This window comes from Lissotriton vulgaris, chromosome 3_1, assembly GCF_964263255.1.
Source record: "Lissotriton vulgaris chromosome 3_1, aLisVul1.2, whole genome shotgun sequence".
In the NCBI taxonomy this organism is placed as follows: Eukaryota; Metazoa; Chordata; class Amphibia; order Caudata; family Salamandridae; genus Lissotriton; species Lissotriton vulgaris.
In genome coordinates, this window is record NC_141689.1 from 2,014,912,949 (window position 1) to 2,014,933,889 (window position 20,941).

Sequence of the window (20,941 nt, forward strand, 5' to 3'; positions counted from 1 at the left end):
GGTGCTGGCCCATGTCAACTCTGAATCTTCTCTGTGACCCTCCGCCTGTGACTACTGTGCTGATAGGCTCTGCTGAAGGGGATTCATGTGCAGCCTGACATGAGGAACTGTGGCCATAATCCCTAGGAGGCACATTACTATTCTGACCGTCCAGCGACAATGTGGCTCTAAAAGATGCAGCAACTGTTGGAACACATTTACCCTGGCCTGGCTGGGGTAGGCCTTGAAATTGATGGGTTTAAGGGTAGCCTCTTGGAGGGAGTGGCTCCGAAGGGACTGGAGATGGGATTGGTTCGCATTAATGGTAAATCCTAACGTGTGTAGGAGGGAGATGGTAGTCTGAATGTGCATTAGGCTCTTATTTGCATGCACACTTGATCAACCACTCTAGAAGATAGGGAGCCCATGAACACCCTAGACTTCTGAGACGGACGGCTACAACAGCTAGGCATTTGGTGAACACCCTTGGGGATGTGGTGACTGTGAATGGCAATACTAGCCTGGCTGATGAAGGGTGACTCCCTGAAACTGGTCCCAGGATGCTTGTTTCCGGTCCAGGGAGGCCTGGCTTGGCAGTTCGGGGTGGACGGTTCCCACAAGGAACAAGATGACGCCGAGAGATCCCCTGGGGGTGATTCGATTTGCGCCTAATATACACTAATAATAATAAATAATAAAAATAATACTTTGAACTGATATTGTTGACCACATTCCACAAAGCATAGGTAGCAGCTGGGGGGTGGGGGGGTGGGAGGGTGGGGGAGCAGGGCTGATGGTTATATGAAAGGTGTCCTTCAGATCCAAAGCAGTGAAGAAATTGCCTTGCTACAGCAGCAGGATGACAACAGGGTAGGTATATGGAAGTGTTCTGAGAGGATGTACCTGTTGAGGGGCCAGAGGTCCATTATAGCTGTTAAGGACCTGTCCTTTTTAGGGCTGAGAAAGTATAGGGAGTACAAACCCCTTGCCACGCTGCTTAAGTGGACCTGGCTCTATGGCACCTTTGGTTTAGCCATGTCTGTGCCCTTTATTAATTTTCTCTAGCATCTCAACAACTTTTGGCCCGAAAAGTTGTTCCCATCGAAGGGCAGGTTGATGAGATACTGCTGGACTTCTGTCTTGAAGCATGAGATGCACAGCCAGAAGTGGAGGCGTCAAATAATGGAAGTAATAACCCCTCTAGGCTGCATCGAGGGCACACAGAATAGTGGCATTAGAGATGAGTTTCCCTTCCGCTACTCTCTCTTCAACCCTTTTCTTTCTTTAAACTGGGTGAAGGTGCTGGAGCAAGTCCTATATCTCGTGCCACTGTGCTCTATCATAACAAGACAGGAGGCTTACGGAATTGGCAATGCACCAGTGGGTTGTGGCACCTACCACCACTCTTTTGCCCACAGTGTCAACCAGCTCACTCTCCTTATCCAGAGGGTGGAGTTACCTATAGCTTATGCTGTAGCTTGCTTGCAGGCAGTGGCACAGGTGAGTCTGAAGGGACAGGCCTTCTAATGTATAGGGGGTCAGAGGGAGAAGATTTTTTATTTTTTCTAGATTCTGGAAGCAACAACCCGGGATTCAATGGCTCTTGAACATCTCGTGGCAGCATTGAGAATGTCCATTAAAATGGGGAAGACTGGAGCAAATGCTCTGTCCTAGATAGTATCTCCCCTCAGGAGTTGTGTGTATTTCAAACTTGTGGTAGGATGCAGCACGCTGAATGACCCCATGGTAGGCAGTAGTATCATTCGGAGGAGGAGACCTGATTGGGACATGCTCATGGTTGGGGACCCGTGGGTGCTTGTAGCCTTTCTCAAGGGTCATCAGTGTGATGTGGATAGAGAAGGACATCAATGTTCCCTAAAGGATAATAGGTCTTAGAAAGTCTGAGTCCGAAAAGGACTGTAGTGACCCCTGAGAAGAGGATGAAACAGGAGTGGTTGGTGGTGGTGGTACTGGAGGTGAGGTTTGAATGGAGGTCTTGAACTGGTGACTGTCTTGGGCGCTGAAGGTTCTGAAGAAGGATCTGGACAGGAGTATCCATTAGCTCACATTTTTGGGCACTGCTGAGCTGGGGCGGGTAGAAATCTTTCAGGCTGGTGGATAGATGACAATAGTCTTTTGTTGCTTGTTGACCTTGTTTTGTAGTTTGGAGTATGAGTCTGTCTGAGTCTTCGGATCCTGCTGTAGAGGTCATTTTCAGGGGTCCTCAGAGTGGGTTTGAACACTTCAGCACTGAGGTGGGTTGAGCGTCTTGGATGGATCACGTCTTGGCTCCAATGCCTTGCTTCAATGTCAATCAGAACCTAAAGGTTGTGGCGCTTCTGGAGGTTGCAGTGGATGGTGCATAGGGCTAGATGCCAGACTTCATAGAAATAGTACTCCACCTGGGTGTGTGGCCATTTGTGTAGTCTATGAGTATGTGTGTCAATATTATTCACAACAGTTAGCATCGGCTTGGTGCACGAGCCGGTAGTGAAGGAGGTGGACGGAGCACATTGTTTTATGTTTCCCCTCCATTTCCAAATATACACAAGACCTGTTGAATGTGATCCTATTACTAAAGTCTTGTGTGGTCTCACTTGTCAATATTATACCCACTGGTGTTTTTCTTTTTTATATTAGATGCATTTTTCTTCTGTTCGAACTGCAGTATAATGTGGCAGAAGCCAGGTGACATCCTAGGAAATGTAACATGAAATTTATAAAGGATGTAAGGCCCACTCTAGTTTCAATGCAAAAGCATGACGGATAATGATGGAACCTGCTGCTATGATACACCAGAGCAGTATCTCAAGCCTAACCCACCCCACCTGACGAGTAATAATAGGATGTGATGTTCTGCACATTGCTGTGATGTAGACATCAGATGATAATCTCTTAGAGGGAATTATGTCTGTGTCTCTGCAGTGCTATTCAAGTCAACAGGCAGGCACCTGTAAATAAAGTAGTTAATTTTAACTGTCCAAAAGCAAGCATTTAGATGCCAACAAACCTACAACACTCTACCATCAATACAATCGAGAATACTGAGATCTCTCTTCTAGACATATTTTCAAAAATGATAGGGAAATAAATGTATTTACTTGTAGCTGGTTATAATGTTTGAGAAGTTATCCAGGACAATATCCAACTCAGTGATGTCTTTTGTGGATCTCTTTGTGCCATCGGGACACCAAATCTTCAAAGAAACATTGTTACCTTGAACTGGAAGAAAATATTTTGTTAAATACTTTTAATGTAACATCACAAAAAACAACACTATTGCACTGCAAGTCTCTTTCAGTTTTAGGACCAGAGATACCTACATTGTTCAACTCCTTTATTTCAGAGAGGGAGAGGGAGCGGGAGGGAGGGGGAGGGGGAGAGGGAGAGGGAGAGGGAGAGAGAGTGTGTCTCTGGGACCCTAATAAAGGACTACTACTTCTGAAACAACTGGGGTTTGTGGGATTCCAATAAAATGGCAAATATTCTAATGATTCTAAGGATGATGCTGCTTCCAGAAGTCGGATAACTAGAGAAGACAATGGACGCAGCAGCAAGTAGGTATCATCTTGTGAGCTTCTGAAAGGAATAAGGTGTATTCCATAGTAAACCAGGATCTACACTGAGGATTAGCAAAGTGAAACATAAAACACCCACTGACTCCAAGAGAAATTTACACTGCAAATATTTGTTATCCACTCACAGCAACTAATCTCAATTTCTTCAAAAAGTAAACATTTTAAGGTAGAATGTTTTTAACTTTCATGTTCATATGGAGAGAAATGAGGACAGAGAGAAGCCTGGTGAAATATGCACCCTGGAATTTGTATGAAAGCACAATCATAGAACTAATAACACAGAAAAGGTTTTATTTAAGTAACGGCATAGTACATACTTAAAGGGAATCCGCAGTGGAAAATATTTTAATGCGCTATTCTGAAAAAATACAAGGAAAGCATGAAACAAAATTCTCTTGTTCACCGTTAGTTGAAATAGAAAAATCTTAATTGCCCACAAAATATCCATCTGAATTAAGGTGTGATCTAGCTAGCCATGAGGAAAGCTGGGATAAATGTATCTGTACATTTGTAAGTAGGTTTGGAGAACGGTAGCCCAGCCATATTCCTTCTTCATTTGGTTTTCACAGTTTTGAGGTCCTTGTACATGACCACACACTGCAGACAGGTTTTATAGAGGACGAAATGTAAAATCCAAATACATTTATCGGGACACTGCCACGCACAACATAGAGCATCAGAGATTGCTCTTTTCTGCTTGAAATACATGAATAGACTCTGAAAAAAAACTAAGAGAATTCCAGGGTTTAAAAACAATATTACTTGTCAACAGGACGCAAAACAGCACAAAGACATAATCCACTCAAAACAGGGACCTGCCACATGGCTGCCTCAGAGACAGCAATACTGTAATATGAATTATTTGGTTCTTGAGAAAAAAGATGATAATCTGCATAGTACTAGTTTGGTTATACCCCAAAAGAAATAAACAGATTCACATCTCTTCAATGCTGAACGTTTGAGACTATCAACGAAAGGTGTCAGTGGTAACAAATAAGCATTAGAAAGGCCAACAAACGTGTTCTGTGACTGTGTCTATGAACATGTGGGATAATTCAAGGCGAACAGCACTAATACTTTAACGAGTAGACCCTCCATTTTGAACTTAATTATAAAATCATAGCGTGGCTGGGGCCTATTTGAAGATGGAGTAGTTTCTTATCTATAACTTCAGTTCTGTAGTAGGGGTATCTCTGGGATAGTCATAATCTGTGAATAGTCCCGCCCATGTGCGGGGACCCCGGAGCAATCAAAATAGTCTCTTAAGTTATCTTCTTCTGCAGTCCTGCATAGACACTTAAGAGAAAATGAAAGACAAATAATGTAGCCTGACATTAACAAGGCTACATTAGCCAGCACTTCATCCTGAAGTGAAAAAAGATAGCCAAATAATATATAAATGTACACATTTTACAGAGTTTCATTCATAGAGAAACTCCCCTTAACAAATATCCTTTGTCATGATAGAGAGGAAAGGTTGGACAGACCAGCCTTATAGGCTGCCATTATGTGTCTGGAAAAGGGATACTGTGCTTTTAAGGAACCCTCCAGAGACCCTCGGTATCCCATGATGCACAGCCAAAGGCAAGCTACTTTCAGTTCTTTTTGAAGGTGTCTTAAAGCCAGGCCTATAGCTCCAGCAAAAAACGTTTCTTCCACCGGGGAAGAGGGTGGGTCGCTTATGACTATCACAGAGATACCCCTACTACAGAACTGGAGTTACAGGTAAGAAACTATTCCTTCTGTAGTAGGGGGATCTCTGTGTATAGTCATAATCTGTGAACAGAATGGCAAGCCCATCCCTAACAACCAAACCCAGAGGTGGAAGAAACCTAGAAGAAAAATCCTTACTGAGCAAATAAATTCCTCAGCGAAGCCTGCCCAACTTGGGCATCTGTCCTGGCATCAGAATCCAGGCAGTAATGTTTAGCAAAGGTGTGGACAGATTTCCTTGTAGCCACTCTACATATGTCTGCAATGGGAAAGTTATGTAGCAAAGCAGCTGTAGCCGCTTTGCCTCTAGTTGAATGAACCTTAGGCTTACCCCCCTAGAGTCTTGTTAGCCTTCTGGTAACATAGTTGTATACAGGACAATCCACCTAGAGATGGACTGTTTGGAGGTGGCAAGACCAGTCCTGACTGGACCGTAATTAACAAACAACTGATCTGACTTACGTATGTCTTTGGTCTTATCTAAGTAGAATTTCAACACCCGTCTCACATCAAGCGAATGAAGAGACCTCTCCGCCGGAGAGGAAGGATGTTGAAAAATCCGTAGGTAAAGTGATCGTCTGGTTGACATGGATATCCGATATCACTTCAGGGAGAAACTTAGGGTGAGTCCTCATGACAATCTTGGAGGCATGAAATACAGTATAGGGCTCCTGATAACACAGAGCCTGATTCTCACTCACCCTGCGAGCCGATGTTATAACCACAAGGAAAGCAGCCTTCCAGGACAAATGCTGTAAAGAAGCTTATGAATAGGCTCAAAAGGATCCTTCATCAACCTTGACAGCACCACATTCAGCTCCCGCGAAGGACACCTAACGGGGAAAATACCTTCTTCAAACCCTCCAAAAAATCTTTAATTACAGGTATCTGGAAAAAGGATGTTTGTGAAGGGCATTTCCTATACGCAGTTAATGCTGCAAGGTGAACCTTAATAGAATGGAAATTCAGGTCAGATTTAGCTAAATGCAGTAGGTATGGAAGGATGACATCTTCCTTGCAGGAGGTAGGGTCTGTATTCTTGGACGTGCACCAAATGCAGAACCTCTTCCACTTGTAAGCGCAGGAGGTCCTGGTGCATGGTCTCTTAGCTTCCTTGAGTATTTCCATGCAGTTGTCAGGCAGGTTCAAGTGTCCATACAGTACTATCTCAGGAGCCATGCTGCCAAACTCAACGATGAGAGGTTGGGGTGCACCATCCGCCCCCGAACTTCGTTAGAAGGTCCGGCCAACATGGAAGCCGCAGATGGGGCTGGAGAGACCGGTGGAGCAGGTCTGTGAAACACCACTGTTGAGGCCACTCCGGAGAAATGAGGATCATCCACGCTCTGGATTGGGACAGCTTGATTAGCACTGCTGGAATCAGGGGAATAAGCGGAAAACCGTACAGAAAGCTGTTCGACCAGCTGATCCATAGTGCATTCCCCAGAGTCCCGGTTCGTAAAACCTGGAGGCGAAGTCTCGTCATTTGCTGATGTCAGCAGTGGCGAACAGATCTATTTCTGGAGTGCCCCATCTTGCGAAGATGTCTCTTAGCACCTCGTCGTTTAAGACCCACTCGTGGTTTTCCTGAACGAGCCTGCTGAGTGTGTCTGCCTGAGCATTCTGCACACCTGGTAGATGGGTAGCCATTATTGTCAGTCCCCTGGCTAGCAGCCAGTGCCAGATCGCTTGCGGTTCCTGAGACAGTGTGTGCGATCTCGGGCCCCCCTGCTTGTTGAGGTAATACATTGTGGTTGTGTTGTCCGTCTGTACAAGCAGGGAGCTGGTCCGGAAGGACAAATTAAAGGCTTTCAGCGCCAAATGAACAGCTCTGAGTTCCAGAAAATTGATGTAATACGTGGATCCCGCCTGGGACCATGTTCCGTGTATCTGTAGATGGTCCGAATGCGCTCCCCAGCCCTGGAGAGAAGCATCCGTCACAATGGTCTGTATGGGAATGTCCTTGTGGAATGGAACCCCCTTGAGGAGATTCGCTGCTGAACACCACCACTTCAGGGACTGTTGAGCGTGCTGAGACAGTCAGATCCTGTCCTTCCAGCTCCCTCATTTCTGGTCCCATTGATCCTCCAGATATTCCTGCAGCGGTCTCATGTGGAGGCGTGCATGTGGTGTGAGGAAGATGCAAGAAGCCATCGATCCCAGGGAGAGAAGACACCGTCCTCACTGTCGTTGATGGAACGGACATGAGAGTCTGAGCCTTCCGAAGGATCGATAAGTGTCGCTCCTACGAAGGACACACGCTTGCTCTGAGAGTATCGATGGAGGCTCCCAAGTACTGCAGACACTGAACAGGAGTCGGGACAGACTTGGACATGTTGATGTGCAGACCCAATTGGTTCAGCAGAACTGCAGTCCTGTTGAAATGCAATTGTGCTTCCTGGAAGTTGGAGGCTTTGATCAGCCAGTCGTTCAGGTACGGGTAGACAAACACCTTGTTCTTCCTCAGGTGCGCTGCCACCTCTGCCATGCATTTCGAAAACGTCCTGGGTGAAGACTTCAGACCAAACAGAAGTACGGTTTACTGATAGTGATTGGTGCCGACTAGGAAGCACAGGAACCTCTGATGTTTCTGTGCAATGGGCATGTCGAAGTACACGTCCTGCAGATCCATTGCGCAAAGCAAGTCTCCTCGATGCAGCTGAGGATAAATCTGGTGCAAGGACAGAATGCAACATTTTTCTCTGCAAATCCATTTGTTCCTCTGCTCCTCTGACGCTTCTGGAAGGGCTGCTTCTGATATTGCTGTTGCTGCTGTTGCCCAGCTTGGCGACCTTGCCGCGCTGGAATCGCTGGGAGGAGTAGCGCCGTTGGTAGGGACAGAAAGACGTCCTCTGTTCCTTTGGCTTCTCCAGGCCCACAGCCTTGAGCGTCTCAACTTCCGCCTTAATGCGGGCCATATCCTCGTTCGCATGGGTCCCGAAGAGTGTGGAACCCGAAAAGGGCAGGTTGGCAATCCGCTGTTGTGCCTCCGGTTTCAGGGAGGTAAGTCGCAAACTGGAAAGGCGTCTCAAATGCACCCCGTGACAGTACCCAGGAGCATCCCGGAGAGAGGTGTCTGCAGCTGCACTGATTTGATTGGAAACGATCATGCCTTCATTCAAGATCTCTTGGAAATGTTCCCTTCTGTCCCTTGGGAGGAGTTCAATGAACTGCTGGAGAGAGTCCCATAACGAACGGTCATATCGTCCCAGAAGCGCAGTTGAACTTGCTGCTATCATAGAAGTGGCTGCTGTACTGCAGACCTTCCCTCCCAACGAATCCATCTTGTGGCTCTCCTTGTCCAGAGGGACTGTGGATGACGGGGCAGTAGAATGTTGCTTCTTGGCAGCTATCACAATGACCGAATCAGGGGTAGGATCCATTCTCAGGAATGCAGGATCTGAATCTGGGCGCCTGTACTTCTTCTGAAGCCTGGATGGAGCAGACTTCACCGAGGCAGGTGTTAGGAACAGTTCCATGGCCCGTTCCTCCAAACCTGGCATCAAAGGCAGCAACGGATGAGAGAGGTGCTTCCGTTGCAGTGTTTCAAAGATGACACAGGTGGACGGGGTAGGCAGTCAGTGCGACCCCCAGTTTCGCTGCTCCCCTCAACAGCACGTCCTGAAACGCAGAGATGTCATCAACTGGCGAAACCCTCGTAGGCAGAGAGTCCGACAATGTAGGCGAGTACCTCATGCAACCAAAAGAGTCTGTGTCCCTTGTGTACCTGGGCCGTGACCTCTCTCTGCGACGATGATGTCGTGATCTAGTCAAAGATCTGCTCACACTGCAAGAGCGGTGTCTCGCACGGGAACGGGACCTTGGTCTTCTGGGCCCAGCCGGAACCACCGGCACAGGCGGTTGCGGAAGAGGCGGCGGCTGAGCCGGAACCCAAGGCCTTGGCAGAGGTGGAGGCAGAGGTAGAGGTGGAGGAGGGGGAGGCGGAGGAGGTGGAGGTGGAGGAGGCAGTGGATGAGGTTGAGGAAGAGGAGGAGGAGGTGTACTAGGCCGTGCAGGTGAGTAGGTCCTGGAGTATTCCGAATCCGAAGACCGAATTACTCTCCTCTTCTTACGAGCAGGCCTCAAGGAGGGTGATCTGGAGGTCGAATCCCCCGATGAAGAGCGCCAGCTCCGTCGCACCGAGGACTCTCCGATGTGGAAACGATCATCACAGAGGACGAACGTCCACTTGATACTGTTCTGGGCGTCGACTTTCTCCTCGATGTTGACTTTCGCCGCAACGTCAACTCCTTCCTTGACGTTGACTTTCTCCTTGACATCGACCTTCTCCTTGACGTCGACCTTCTCCTTGACGTCGACGTTCGACGCCGACCTTCGTGTCGACGTTGACAGTGAACGGCGGTGTCTCCTTGACGGCGAGCGTCGATGTCTTCGGAACTCAGCACGACGAAGATGGTGTGTCGACGTCGTCTGTGAAGTCCTCGAAGTTTACCTCATCCGAGGTCTCGACGTCCTTCCCCTCGAAGCCGAACGGCGACATAGCTTCGACCCAGAGCCCTGGGACGATGGGGAGCATATCATCGTCATACCTCTTGACGCCGATGTTGTAGCCATCGACCTCAACCAGGACCGGTGCTGTTTCTGGGCTGTCTCTTGACTGGGGAGCCCCCCAGAGGCCGATGCAAGGGCAGAGGACGAAGAAAGAGTTCCTCCATGCCCAGAGGTCCCACCTGCATCCTGATGTCTTCTCTGCTCCAGGCCTTGAAGACGGATCTTCACTTGGTCACGCAGGGTCCTCCTGGAGAAAGAATGGCAAATATCACAGGAGTCAGGCACATGTGTTGATGGAAGACAGAATATGCATACTCTGTGAGGGTCTGACTTGGCCTTCTTCCTACCACACTCAGGGCACTTGTAAAACAAAGCTGGCATTTTGACAAGAAAGAGGTGGTTTGGCTGCCCAAAAAGGACAGCAAATGGAAGATGAAGGCCCCAGACGTCAAGTGAAACACTAAATATCACAAAAATGCTCCAAAAATTGACGTTATACCAATGAAGGTAGAACTCAATGCTCCAGGGTCCTGCTAGCAGGAGCCGGAAAAAAGAACTGAAAGTAACTTGCCTTTGGTTGTGCATCATGGGATACTGAGGGTCTCTGGAGGGTTCCTTAAAGGCATATTATCCCTTTTCCAGACACATAATGGCAACCAATGAGGCTTGTCTGTCCAACCCTTCCTCTCTATCATGACAAAGGATTTTTGTGAAGGGGAGTTTCTCTATGTGTGAAAGTCTGTAAAATGTGTAAATTTATATATTATTTGGCTATCCTTTTTCACTTCAGGATGAAGTGCTGACCAATGTAGCCTTGTTAATGTCAGGTGGCATTATTTGTCTTTCATTTTCTGCAGTGTCTATGCAGGACTGCAGAAGACAACAACTTAAGAAACTATTTTGATTGCTCCGGGGTCCCCGCACATGAGTGGGACTATTCACAGATTATGACTATATACAGACAATTTTTAGACTCTCCAGTTATCATGCCGGGAATCGCTACTTGACACAAAGAGTGATATTTGCTAGCCACTGCCCGTCTTGCCATCTTTGGTGTTTATTACCACCGGGATTTCACAAGTGCTTTTGTCGACATATTGTTGTTCGAAACATAATTGTCAGACATTTAAGCATTTTGCTTCTGCCACTTGTCATTGCAACAAACTTTCTTCATATTGATCGCCTAATTTTTGGTGTCGCGAGGTTATAGACTGATTAGTTACAGGAATAAATCTTTCCTTTTTGACTTTGCTCTTGGTGAGACCTGGCTTCGTGTGAATTTTATAACCACCTTGGGGTTACCTTTCGCATCGACTGACTAGATCATTATTATTGATTTGGCCTTGTATTTTGTGCCCTTTGGAATTTACGGTTTGCATTCTTTTGGACTTCTCTCATCGCCTACTGGCCTATTTATATGTAGAGCCCTGACGAAGTTCCTTCTTGGAACGAAACGCGTTGGCTGTGTGCCGTTCGTATTTAAGATTACTAAAATAAAGAAACAAATTTTATTGGACTAAATTTCGACAAGTGCACCTTCCACCTTCCGATGAACATATTGACCCGATTCGCACTTTGGGACGACGGGTGCAGGAAGTGTTGTGCACCAAACTTATAACTATTGATGGTACATGTGCCTTGGTTGAGCTGGACCTTGGTCTGTCGTTCTGGTCTTCATTTTTCAAATTATCTTAATGTTATGGCTACCCCTTGGGTTTGCACCATGGGCACCCTGGATTTCCTGACGCTGGTCTCAGTGTGATTAAATAAAGGCGTCACTGCTTAGGCCTGTCCTGTGACTGTACTTTTAGCATCGCCCAGGACTAGGTTCGTATGAGACTTTAGTCTCCTTTCTAGGTCTATGGTGTTTCATGAGTTTAAAGGTGGCAGGTGGCAGTGAAGTCTCAGCACAACTCTCACATTGCTGTTGGCCAGTTGTTGTCAGGTCCTTACAGCCTCAGCAGAAGGAGTATTTTGGCACATCACTTCAGCAGTGTAGAAAGCAACCAGAGAGCCCTGTTTCAGGAGTTCTGGGTTTTACCTAGGGTCGCTGTACTGTTTGCAAGGTGCTTGGAAGCCACTCTCACAGCAGCTTTGGGTAGGTGCTCTAGGGTGCCCCAGTTAAATGTGTCAGCAGCCTACACAAAACTCCTCAGATTGACATTCCATCATTCGACAGGATTGGAACACACCAGCCACTGGAAGGGGTAAAGAACAAGGGAATGAGAGACAAAACAGGAAGTAGATGATAAACTACAACACATCTTTCCTCAAAAATTAGCTTTTTTATTACACAGTCCTTGTGCCAGGTTGACACATGACAGTTCCATGCATTACGCACAGCGTTGTCTGTTAGGTTTTCACCTGTATGGGGATCACTTGTGGAATAGTGGGCAAATTGGCAAGTCTATCCATTTTTCATGTGCGCCCATTCTCCAAAACAACTACATTATACTTGACCAGAGTTACACTCATAGGTTTGTAGAACACACTGTCCTTTTTTTTCTGTGCATCCAGTCTCTTGACAACCACGAAATCCCCAAACATCCACCTACAAATCTTTTTGCTCGATGTTCTACATAATATCTTCTTTTATACACATTTTGATGATGCATCACACAAACACTAACTTTCTCTCTTTGAACCCACATAGGTTCACCTACACTCAACCAATTAGGTAAGTACTTTGTACCTGTATGATTTATTTTGAGGAACATAAAAGGAGAGATTCATGAATCCAGAGCATGGATAGTGTGGTAGGACCATCATTTGTTTTGAAGCAACCTCTTCACTTGATTTCCAGTCACACAAGCAAGTTGGATGAATCCTTTAATCATTCTTTTCACCCTTTCAACCAACATATTAGCTGTAGGGAAATCCAAGGCAGTTCTAAAATGCTGCATTTACATTTCGGTCAAGAATTTTTCCATCTCTTCTGAGGTGCATTGTACTCCATTGTCAGTCACCAGTTTTGAGAAGAAGGCCTGGTATATGATGTCCACTAATGCAAGTGGGCACCCTGCACCAGTCCAGATAACCCTTATGGTGATTTAAGAGGTTTTAGACAACCTTTGAAAGCTCTCTAAGTGGTAGCTGTGGAGAGCAGCCTTCAGGCTTAGTCCAGAAGGAGTGTAAAGCTGCTTGTTTTACCAGAATGCAATCTAATAGTATAGATTAAGTAAAAAAGAACCACACCAAGTATTTATAAAAATATGTATTTATTATATAATACTCTCTAACATGTTTAGATATCTACTACCCAGAGATTATCACAATGCACACAATACTTTACAAAGAAACCCAGTAAATAGCACAGAATACACAGTGGGCCCCAGGAGGGTACCTAACCATTTACTAAGAAAGTGGTATAAGAATCATGACCCGGGTCAAGACAATGTCGAGAGGACGTAGAAGTGCTGGGGACACAAGGAACCACCCAAGGTGAGTGACTAGGAACCCCACGGAGAGCAGGTGCAGAGTAGGAACTCGATTGCGTGCTCCGTACAGCTCTACGTGTAAGTTGCGGTTGGATTTTTAAAGATTAAGGCCCCTTCCCAGTAGACAAAACCCTGTGGAAGACAGAAGGTTGAAGAGCAACCCCACCTGTGGATACTCTAGTACCTAGGTTACCTGCACCAGGGAAGCCAGGTGCATAGGTGTGAAGTGGTGTCTGAAACCGCCATCGAACCCAATAGAGGACTTCAGGAAAGTGCCGCTGCTGAAGAAGGAGAAATTGTCCGGTGGAATCCGAAGGTGGATTCTAGTTGAGCAGTGCCTGCAAGCAGAGGGGACAGAGTCTATATCACTCAGAAGTGACCAGCAGACTTGGAACACAAATGCCTTTCGATGTCAGGTGTTGCAGGATTGGTGACAATGACCTTGACTCTCCAGCTGTGAGGACCAGGCGACACTGAGGAGGACCAAGAGCCGTGCACGAGCTGTCCCCTGAAAGATGTCGAGTGCTGAGAGGTCAGTGTACGGTGGGAGCACCAACAAACCTTGGCAAATGCAACCAACGCAGGAATTGAAGGAGTACGGTTGGGATCAGCAAGGTCCAGGGGACTCGCCACTAGCAGGGGAGTCAGGGCAGACCCGAGCAATCAGGGGAGCCCAAAGAAATAAGTGTGACCCTCAAATGGAACCACAGGGCAGAGGCACTGGAGTCTCGAGAGGGCGTCGAGCAGCTCACCAAAAGATGCAGGGCAGGGCGCACACGATGCAATGTGGACGAACACTTTGGTCACTGGAGGTGCTTGAGGTGGGGGCTACATGGAGCTCGAAGGTTTTCTTGGAAGGAAGCCAACACGCCTTTGTAACTGCAAGTTGACGGTGTGCACAGGGGTTCAGTTATTGCAACCCCCACAAGGGATACTGGCCGCAAACTTGGGGAAAGGGCAGGCCTTGGGAGCTGTGGAAAACCACCACCTGTGTTGCAGACCCTACGGAGTCTGGAGGAGTTCAGGATCAACAGACCGGTCGACTTAGTTGCGATGCCTGCGAATGCAGGGGAGTGACTCCTTCACTCCAGGGGAGATTTCTTCAGGTGTCTTTAATGCCCACAGGTTTTGGAAGGTTCCTGTATGGTCCACAGGCACAGGTGATGCAGCAGACTAAAAGGGAGAGAAAGTCGGCCCAAACGAAGTCCAGAGTGCCCAGATGGTAGAAGAAGAAGTGGTGTCTGAATTGAATCTTGTCCCTCGACGAATCTATGGACCTACACCCAGGTAAGCCCTGGGAAAGGGAAAGGGTTGGGAAGATTCAGGGGAGCCTCCCAGGGGAGGGTCTGGACAGGGGGGAGGTTAATCCCATAACCTTTGTCCAGTTTCGCGTCAGAGCGGGGGCCAACTGCTCCCAGGACTGGTTTGAACTGGACTATGCACGGGGACACCAAATGTGCCCCTCTTGCAGACTTTGTGGCGCTAGTAAGCACACCCACCCGGTCCCAATACACTAAATCCTGTCTGGGAGGTGGTTACACCTCCCTGTGACAGGATACCTATTGTTCTGCCTTTCTCTGCTCGAGCTTGGTTCAGCAGCAGGCGGGCACAAATGTCTCTCTGGTCAATAAAAACCATTTTGTACTGTCCGGGTCAAGATGGCTGGTACCGGAACACTGAGAGCCTAACTGAGGGCACTTCCAGTGCTTGGAATCGTGCCTCCCACACCGTTTATGGTGTGGGGGTATGATTCCAACATGTTTGATACCAAACATGATGGGATCAGTTGCAGCTAGTTTCGAGATGGTCATTGCATAATTACGCAGTGCCCCTCTATATAGTATTTGGCTGCTTCACTGACAACCCGGGAGAATGGACTCCGTAGGCTTTAGGGGTGTCCTGCTCAAGCAGGGGCACAATCTCACTTAGCACCAAGCACCCTGCCTTCAGGATTGCAAAGGCCTGTTAGAGGGGTGACTTAAAGGTTTTAAGTGCAGTGACCCTAGATATAGGAAACCTACATCTTTAGTAAGTGATGCAAGCACCAACTTACACAGGCTGCAATGTCAGGCTGTAGTTGCATTTTGAATGGTCTCCCATGGGTGGCATAATACATGCTTCAGCCCATGGGGGACCTCTGGGTTACCTATGCCCTGGGTACCTTAGTACCATATACTAGGGAATTATAAGCATACCCGAGTATCCAATCTGGGCTGTACCCAAGTAGTTGTCACAACAATTTAAGGGAGAGACTTGGGTTCTGATGAGCAGGATGCTAGTCAGACTAGTCAAAAACAGCTTAGCACCAGGCAAAAAGTGGGGGTAACCATGCAGAAAGACCCTACCTTCCTACCCCAGTGTACCTGTTATACCTTCCCTAAGGTATAACAATTTTGTTTTCAATAATTAAATCAATTGCTGGAAACCAGAACTTTGCTCTTGCCATACTCTTAGGCAAGAGTGCCCTTTGTGGGCTAAGTTGCTGATTCTTTACCATAACTCCTTCACTGGTACTAATTTGTCACCTCTCAAAACCTTGTTATCCATTACACTCAACTCAATCTTCAATTCCCTACATCTTCCCATAATTTGTTACACTTGCATAGACAGTCATGCAATACTGTCTCTTGGATTCAGACTAAGGTTTCATCATTCCTCAAGAACTACTCCTGCGCTTTTCTCACAATTCCAGGAATAGCGATGTAAACATCATCCTTTCAATAGACACATCCTCTAGTGCTGTGTCAGTAAATAGCACAAGAAACAGGCGACCTATAGCCATGTCCCCTGCTCCTGTTACGTATTCTTACAGTTGTACCCCCCTCGACCTAACACGCATCAGCAATGTAGGAAGGAGGAGGCCGTACATTCAGTTCCCTGAAAAGTGAAGATAAATGTGAAGAGTTTGTGATCTGTCATAAAAATCAAAAGTAACACCTAGAGGGAAACCTTATAGTGTTTGACAATAACACGCTACAGCCTCCTTTTCTAAAGTGGAGTATTTGCATGTAGAATTAGAGTGTGTGAAGTAAAGGTGACAATTTTTTCCTTTCCCTTAACTATTTGAGAAAGGGATGGTCTTAGACCTCGTTGATAGGGTAGGTGGCTAAAATGGTCTTATGATTAACATAACTTCCCAGAGAATGGATTGTCACTAAACACTCTTGGGATTATCAAACTTTTCTTGGCGCTCTTACTCCCAATGACACTGAACCCATTTCTTAAGTATTAGTCTTATGGAAGATATCTGGTCAGAAAAATATGTTATGTAATTAGACGTGAATTGTACCAAATCTCTGAAGGATTTATGTACCTCCTTATAGGACAGAAGTTGGTTTTTTTTACTGCCCCCACAAATTCAATCTTCAGTTTAACTCAATTTTTGGAATTAGTGCATCCCGGGTAATCAACAGAGCCCACACCAATCTGAAACTTTTTCAAACTAATAGGCAAACCTAGTTAAGTGTGGCCAACACATTCATCAAAGTCATGGTCAGATTCGGATGCACCATTAGTCAGGATGTCATCCTGAAAGCACATGATGTTACTGAGATTTCCCAGAATGAGCTACTGAAATCTTTGGAAAACAACTGCTGCAGTGGCCAAGCTGAATAGCATCCTGCGTGACCTGTAAGAGCCAAAGGATGTGATAAAATACATTAATGAATTGGGGTCTGGATGCTGCTCACCCTGGTGGTAGACTGACAAGTCAATAATGCTGAAGCGGTTTGTTTCCCAAATCCGTCCTAGAATTTCATTCAATCTAGGGCGGTGCATCTATCGATGCAAATGTTTGCACTGCGATCTCTCAAGTCCACACAGAGAAGGATACCTTTGCCATCAGCCTTAGTGGTTACCACTATTGGGGAAGCCAAACTCCGTTCTCAATATGCTCCATGACCCCTTGTGCTATGAGTTTATTGATTTCATCTCATTCATTTTCCTTCATCAGATATGTGATAGATCATGCCTTACGCACAACATGCATAGCGTTGACTTTGTCTGAATGTTTGCTGGAAGTTCCCCTTGCAGCAGCCTAGGACACACTCCACAAGTGGCTAACTACTATGGCCAATAACATTCCACCCTGAGATTATCACATCAGCTTCCATCATAACTCAGCTGCTTCCCCTATCCATGAGTAGCCCTTTAAACTGAAAATCCTAACCCCTGGGCTCACAGCTTAATGCTCTGTCATTGTTAAAAGTTCCCCACACTGTGAAACGTTACCCCAACTCAATAATTCCACTTGACTCCCCTCTAGCACAGGCTATTCTTGCCCTCCTTTCCATCCTTACCCACAGTTCATCAAAACTGTTGCCCCTTCAGTCCTAACTGTCCTGGTATCCCACGACAGGACACTGAAACCACTTGCACCTGCACCAACAGAAACATGGGCAGCTTAGAACATTACGCTGGGGACTTATCTTCATAGCATAAAATGCACATACATTATTGCTGTAACCGTTACGTTCGTTCTTGGTTATAAATATTTTTAAAGAGAATAGCAATGTATCAAAATGACAAAAGGAAAATAAAGTTTTGTTTTAACAAAATATAAAGATGAAGGTTGATAGAAGGAAAGGATAGAGAGAAACAAAATAGCTATAGGTGCCTGAAGTGGAACAAGAAAGGACATTGGAGTAATGTAAATGGGAGAAATTCTCCTAAACAGTGAGTATTAATCGAATTGCTGTGTTCATGAGAAGAAGATCCACTTCCAGATTAAGCTGAACAGATGGATAAAGCAGAATAGCAATTTAGAACAATGGAAACTTAAGCACAGACGTTTTTCTGTGGTAATGAATAATACTTGGGGCTCACTAAGGAGGCAGAGCAGGGAAACACCTTCATAGACAAAGCTGAGAGGAGGGAGAATGTGGGACTCAATTAAAATGTGGCACTGCTAAGGCAGCAGGACTAGCCTCAGCAGTGCCACATTTTAATTGAGACATGTTTGGGGCATTGCTTTGTCTTAGCCCTGCATCACCAATTTTGAGGTCTTTGCCAGAGGTTTAGGCCGACAATAGCGGGTTGTGGTGAAGCAGGACCAAGGGATAAAACTGGCACAATCTAGTTGTGATGAGGCTAGAGCACAGTCCAAGAAGCAGGTGTCCTGCCCAAACCAGAGACAAGCAGGCTCACTCACATCACCTACAACCTTAAGAAGGGAGCTCCCCAATGTGAAAGGGCTTACCTTGTGTGGAACCCCTATTAATAAATGACAGAGCAAGAGAATCACTGCCATAAGAGAAATAGAAGTAGGAGGGGTTGAAATGGATATTTGCCTACTTAGTCCAATGCCCACTAAATGGTGTGAGGGCTCCAATCAGAGCCTCATCAGGAAGGGGAGCTTGACATGGGACAGCACCAAGACTCAAGAGTTATACCTTTCCTCAGTATTAACAAAACACCACCAGCTCTACCCCGGAACTGAAAGCAAGAACAGTCACAGAAAAAAGGAAAGTAGCCTGGTCAAGAGTATAGCAGATCCCTGGATATCTGTGATCCTCTGAGGAGAAGGGAAGAATTTCAAAAGGACTGTGTTGAGCACCTCCCTAATAAAAATCCTCTGTGTGAGAGCTAGGTGAGGAATCCCACCAACAGGATCAATGTGTGAGCTGGTGAGTATGTTCTGAAGAAAGGGGTGGTCAGGAAGGGAGGACAGGAAAGGAATAAATTAGCCCCAGAGAATTTGCTGGTGCAGAGAGCAGTCTATTTTGATTGCCTTTCAAAGAATGATAAAACGCATGACTCACAATCCCCCACACAAAAAGGTGATGCAGAGGTGGCAAAGCCCACAGAGGATGAGGGGATTGTAGGGACTGGAGCTGCTGCTGTTATGCCTCCTAGATCCACCTCTGCCTCAAAAGGAGCGGTACATTTGCAGCAGCGTTTGGGCAGGCTGAGATGGCTGATGTTGTTAGGGCTGCAAAGTCTTAGAATAAGTGCAGAACTTCAGATACTACACGTGGAATTGCTGAGCAGGGGAAGCCAGGCAGGGTATCAGCCACAGCAGTTCTGTTCATTAACCGTTCCAAAGAGGAGTCCTACTTATCCCTGAAAAAACACTCACCATCAAAGTGCAAGTTCATGAGTGTAGCCTGGGCATCTCCCAAAAATCCAGTGGAATGCATTCTGAGCAGGTCAACACTGCCTGACTACCATACCCATAGGGTGAATCATGGTAGCCACTGTTTCAAAGTCCCAATTCAGGATCTGTTTAGATATATCACCAGGTCAGAGGATAACTTCTTCATATGTTCGAGCAGGCTGACAACTGTTATACCAGTTCCCATAATGCATTAACATTTTAGCCTAAGTAAGTAGCATTAGCTGTGCGGACAGCCAAACTGCCAGAGGCAAAAACTTTACAAACAAAGGCGTCCAAGCTGTTTCGTGAGTTGAGGGGTGAAGAGGTCCCGATCCCTTACTGGCTGTATATTGAGCGGGAATTCTTGTTCTGATATTTGCTCTTGACAGGGGAGAACCCCTAACCCTCTAATTCAATCAAGGTTCAACAAGGTCGTCGGGGAAAAATATGTTTCTCTTATTTCTTAGGATAAAATTCCAAAAAGACAATGGATAATTTTTTGGGATGTTTATGATGGTTTTGTCACTCTATCCGTGAGAGTGAGTGAAGGAGCGAACTTACAGCCAACACGTGTTTCACCCCTTACATGGCCATCTGGCCTGGGGCTTCCTCAGGGCTGTACATAGATTTATTAGGGAGAAAATTGGGAAGGGGGTGTAGTATATCCTCGTGACGGACAGGAAAGGGGATAGTGTGATAGAAAAGATAAGGGAAAGGGAACGACGAAAAGGAAAAGAGATTGCTAGGGGAAGGTGAAATAGGATGTGAATTTGTTATTAAGCCGCATGCAGGGAGGGGAGTTCTGTAAAAAGGGGAGAAATGGAACACCATGGACAACGTAAAGTGTTATAGATAATAATGTAACATGATTAGTCATCATCATTTTGTGGAGAGAAACTAACATGAGGGGTAGGGGAAGCACAGTACAGACAAGAGGATGAGAGATATGTAAGGCCAAGAGGGAATAGAGAAGGGAAAATCGAAAGATAGAGAAATCGAGAGACATAGAAGGATAGCAGAAAGCATAAAGGGCGATTAGCACATGTATCTGGTCAATATACATCCGGTCAAAATCCAGTAGAGAGAGAATCATTAAGGGATGCATGTCAATATACAGATTAACGTTCAGTGAATGATAATGAATATAGGGAGGCATTTGATGAACAGGCAAGGTTTGTGGGTGTGTGAGTACATAGCGAACATGTTCAGTTGTACAGTAATGCAACATTTTACCATTAGAGTGGTGTTTGCATCAGCGGTATCCCAAGTCGGGTGGTAAATCATTAGGAGATAAATTCTAATAGTACAAACGTGTGACATTCATCATATGATTGCATAGATAAGTCCCCAAGTTCAGGGGCGAATTAAAAGGGCATTTATAGAGAAAAGCGGCATGAGACAGGGGAACGGTGGCAAAGGAGTATTGTATCAGGGGTGATAACCAGTGATGGAATTAATAGAAAAGTAAATATAAATACAGAGGCATATTTAGAATAAACAAAGTGAGTCATTCATCATATGATTGCATACATTGATTCCCCGAGTTTAGGTGGTGAAATAAAATATGGGTATGTAAAGAAAGGAGTATGGGGGAAAAGGCGATGAAAACAGGTTGGAACATCCAGTGA

General features: G+C 46.0%; 1 protein-coding gene across 2 annotated transcripts in view; it reads right to left on the reverse strand.

Moving 5' to 3' along the window:
• CENPU (centromere protein U) overlaps positions 1-20,941 on the reverse strand; it is a 740,965-nt gene that overhangs the window by 272,737 nt on the left and 447,287 nt on the right. For both annotated transcript variants that reach the window (XM_086962486.1, XM_086962485.1), the window contains one exon: positions 3,081-3,201. In XM_086962486.1, the coding sequence (XP_086818612.1) occupies positions 3,081-3,201 (121 nt within the window). The remainder of the gene's footprint in view (positions 1-3,080; positions 3,202-20,941) is intronic.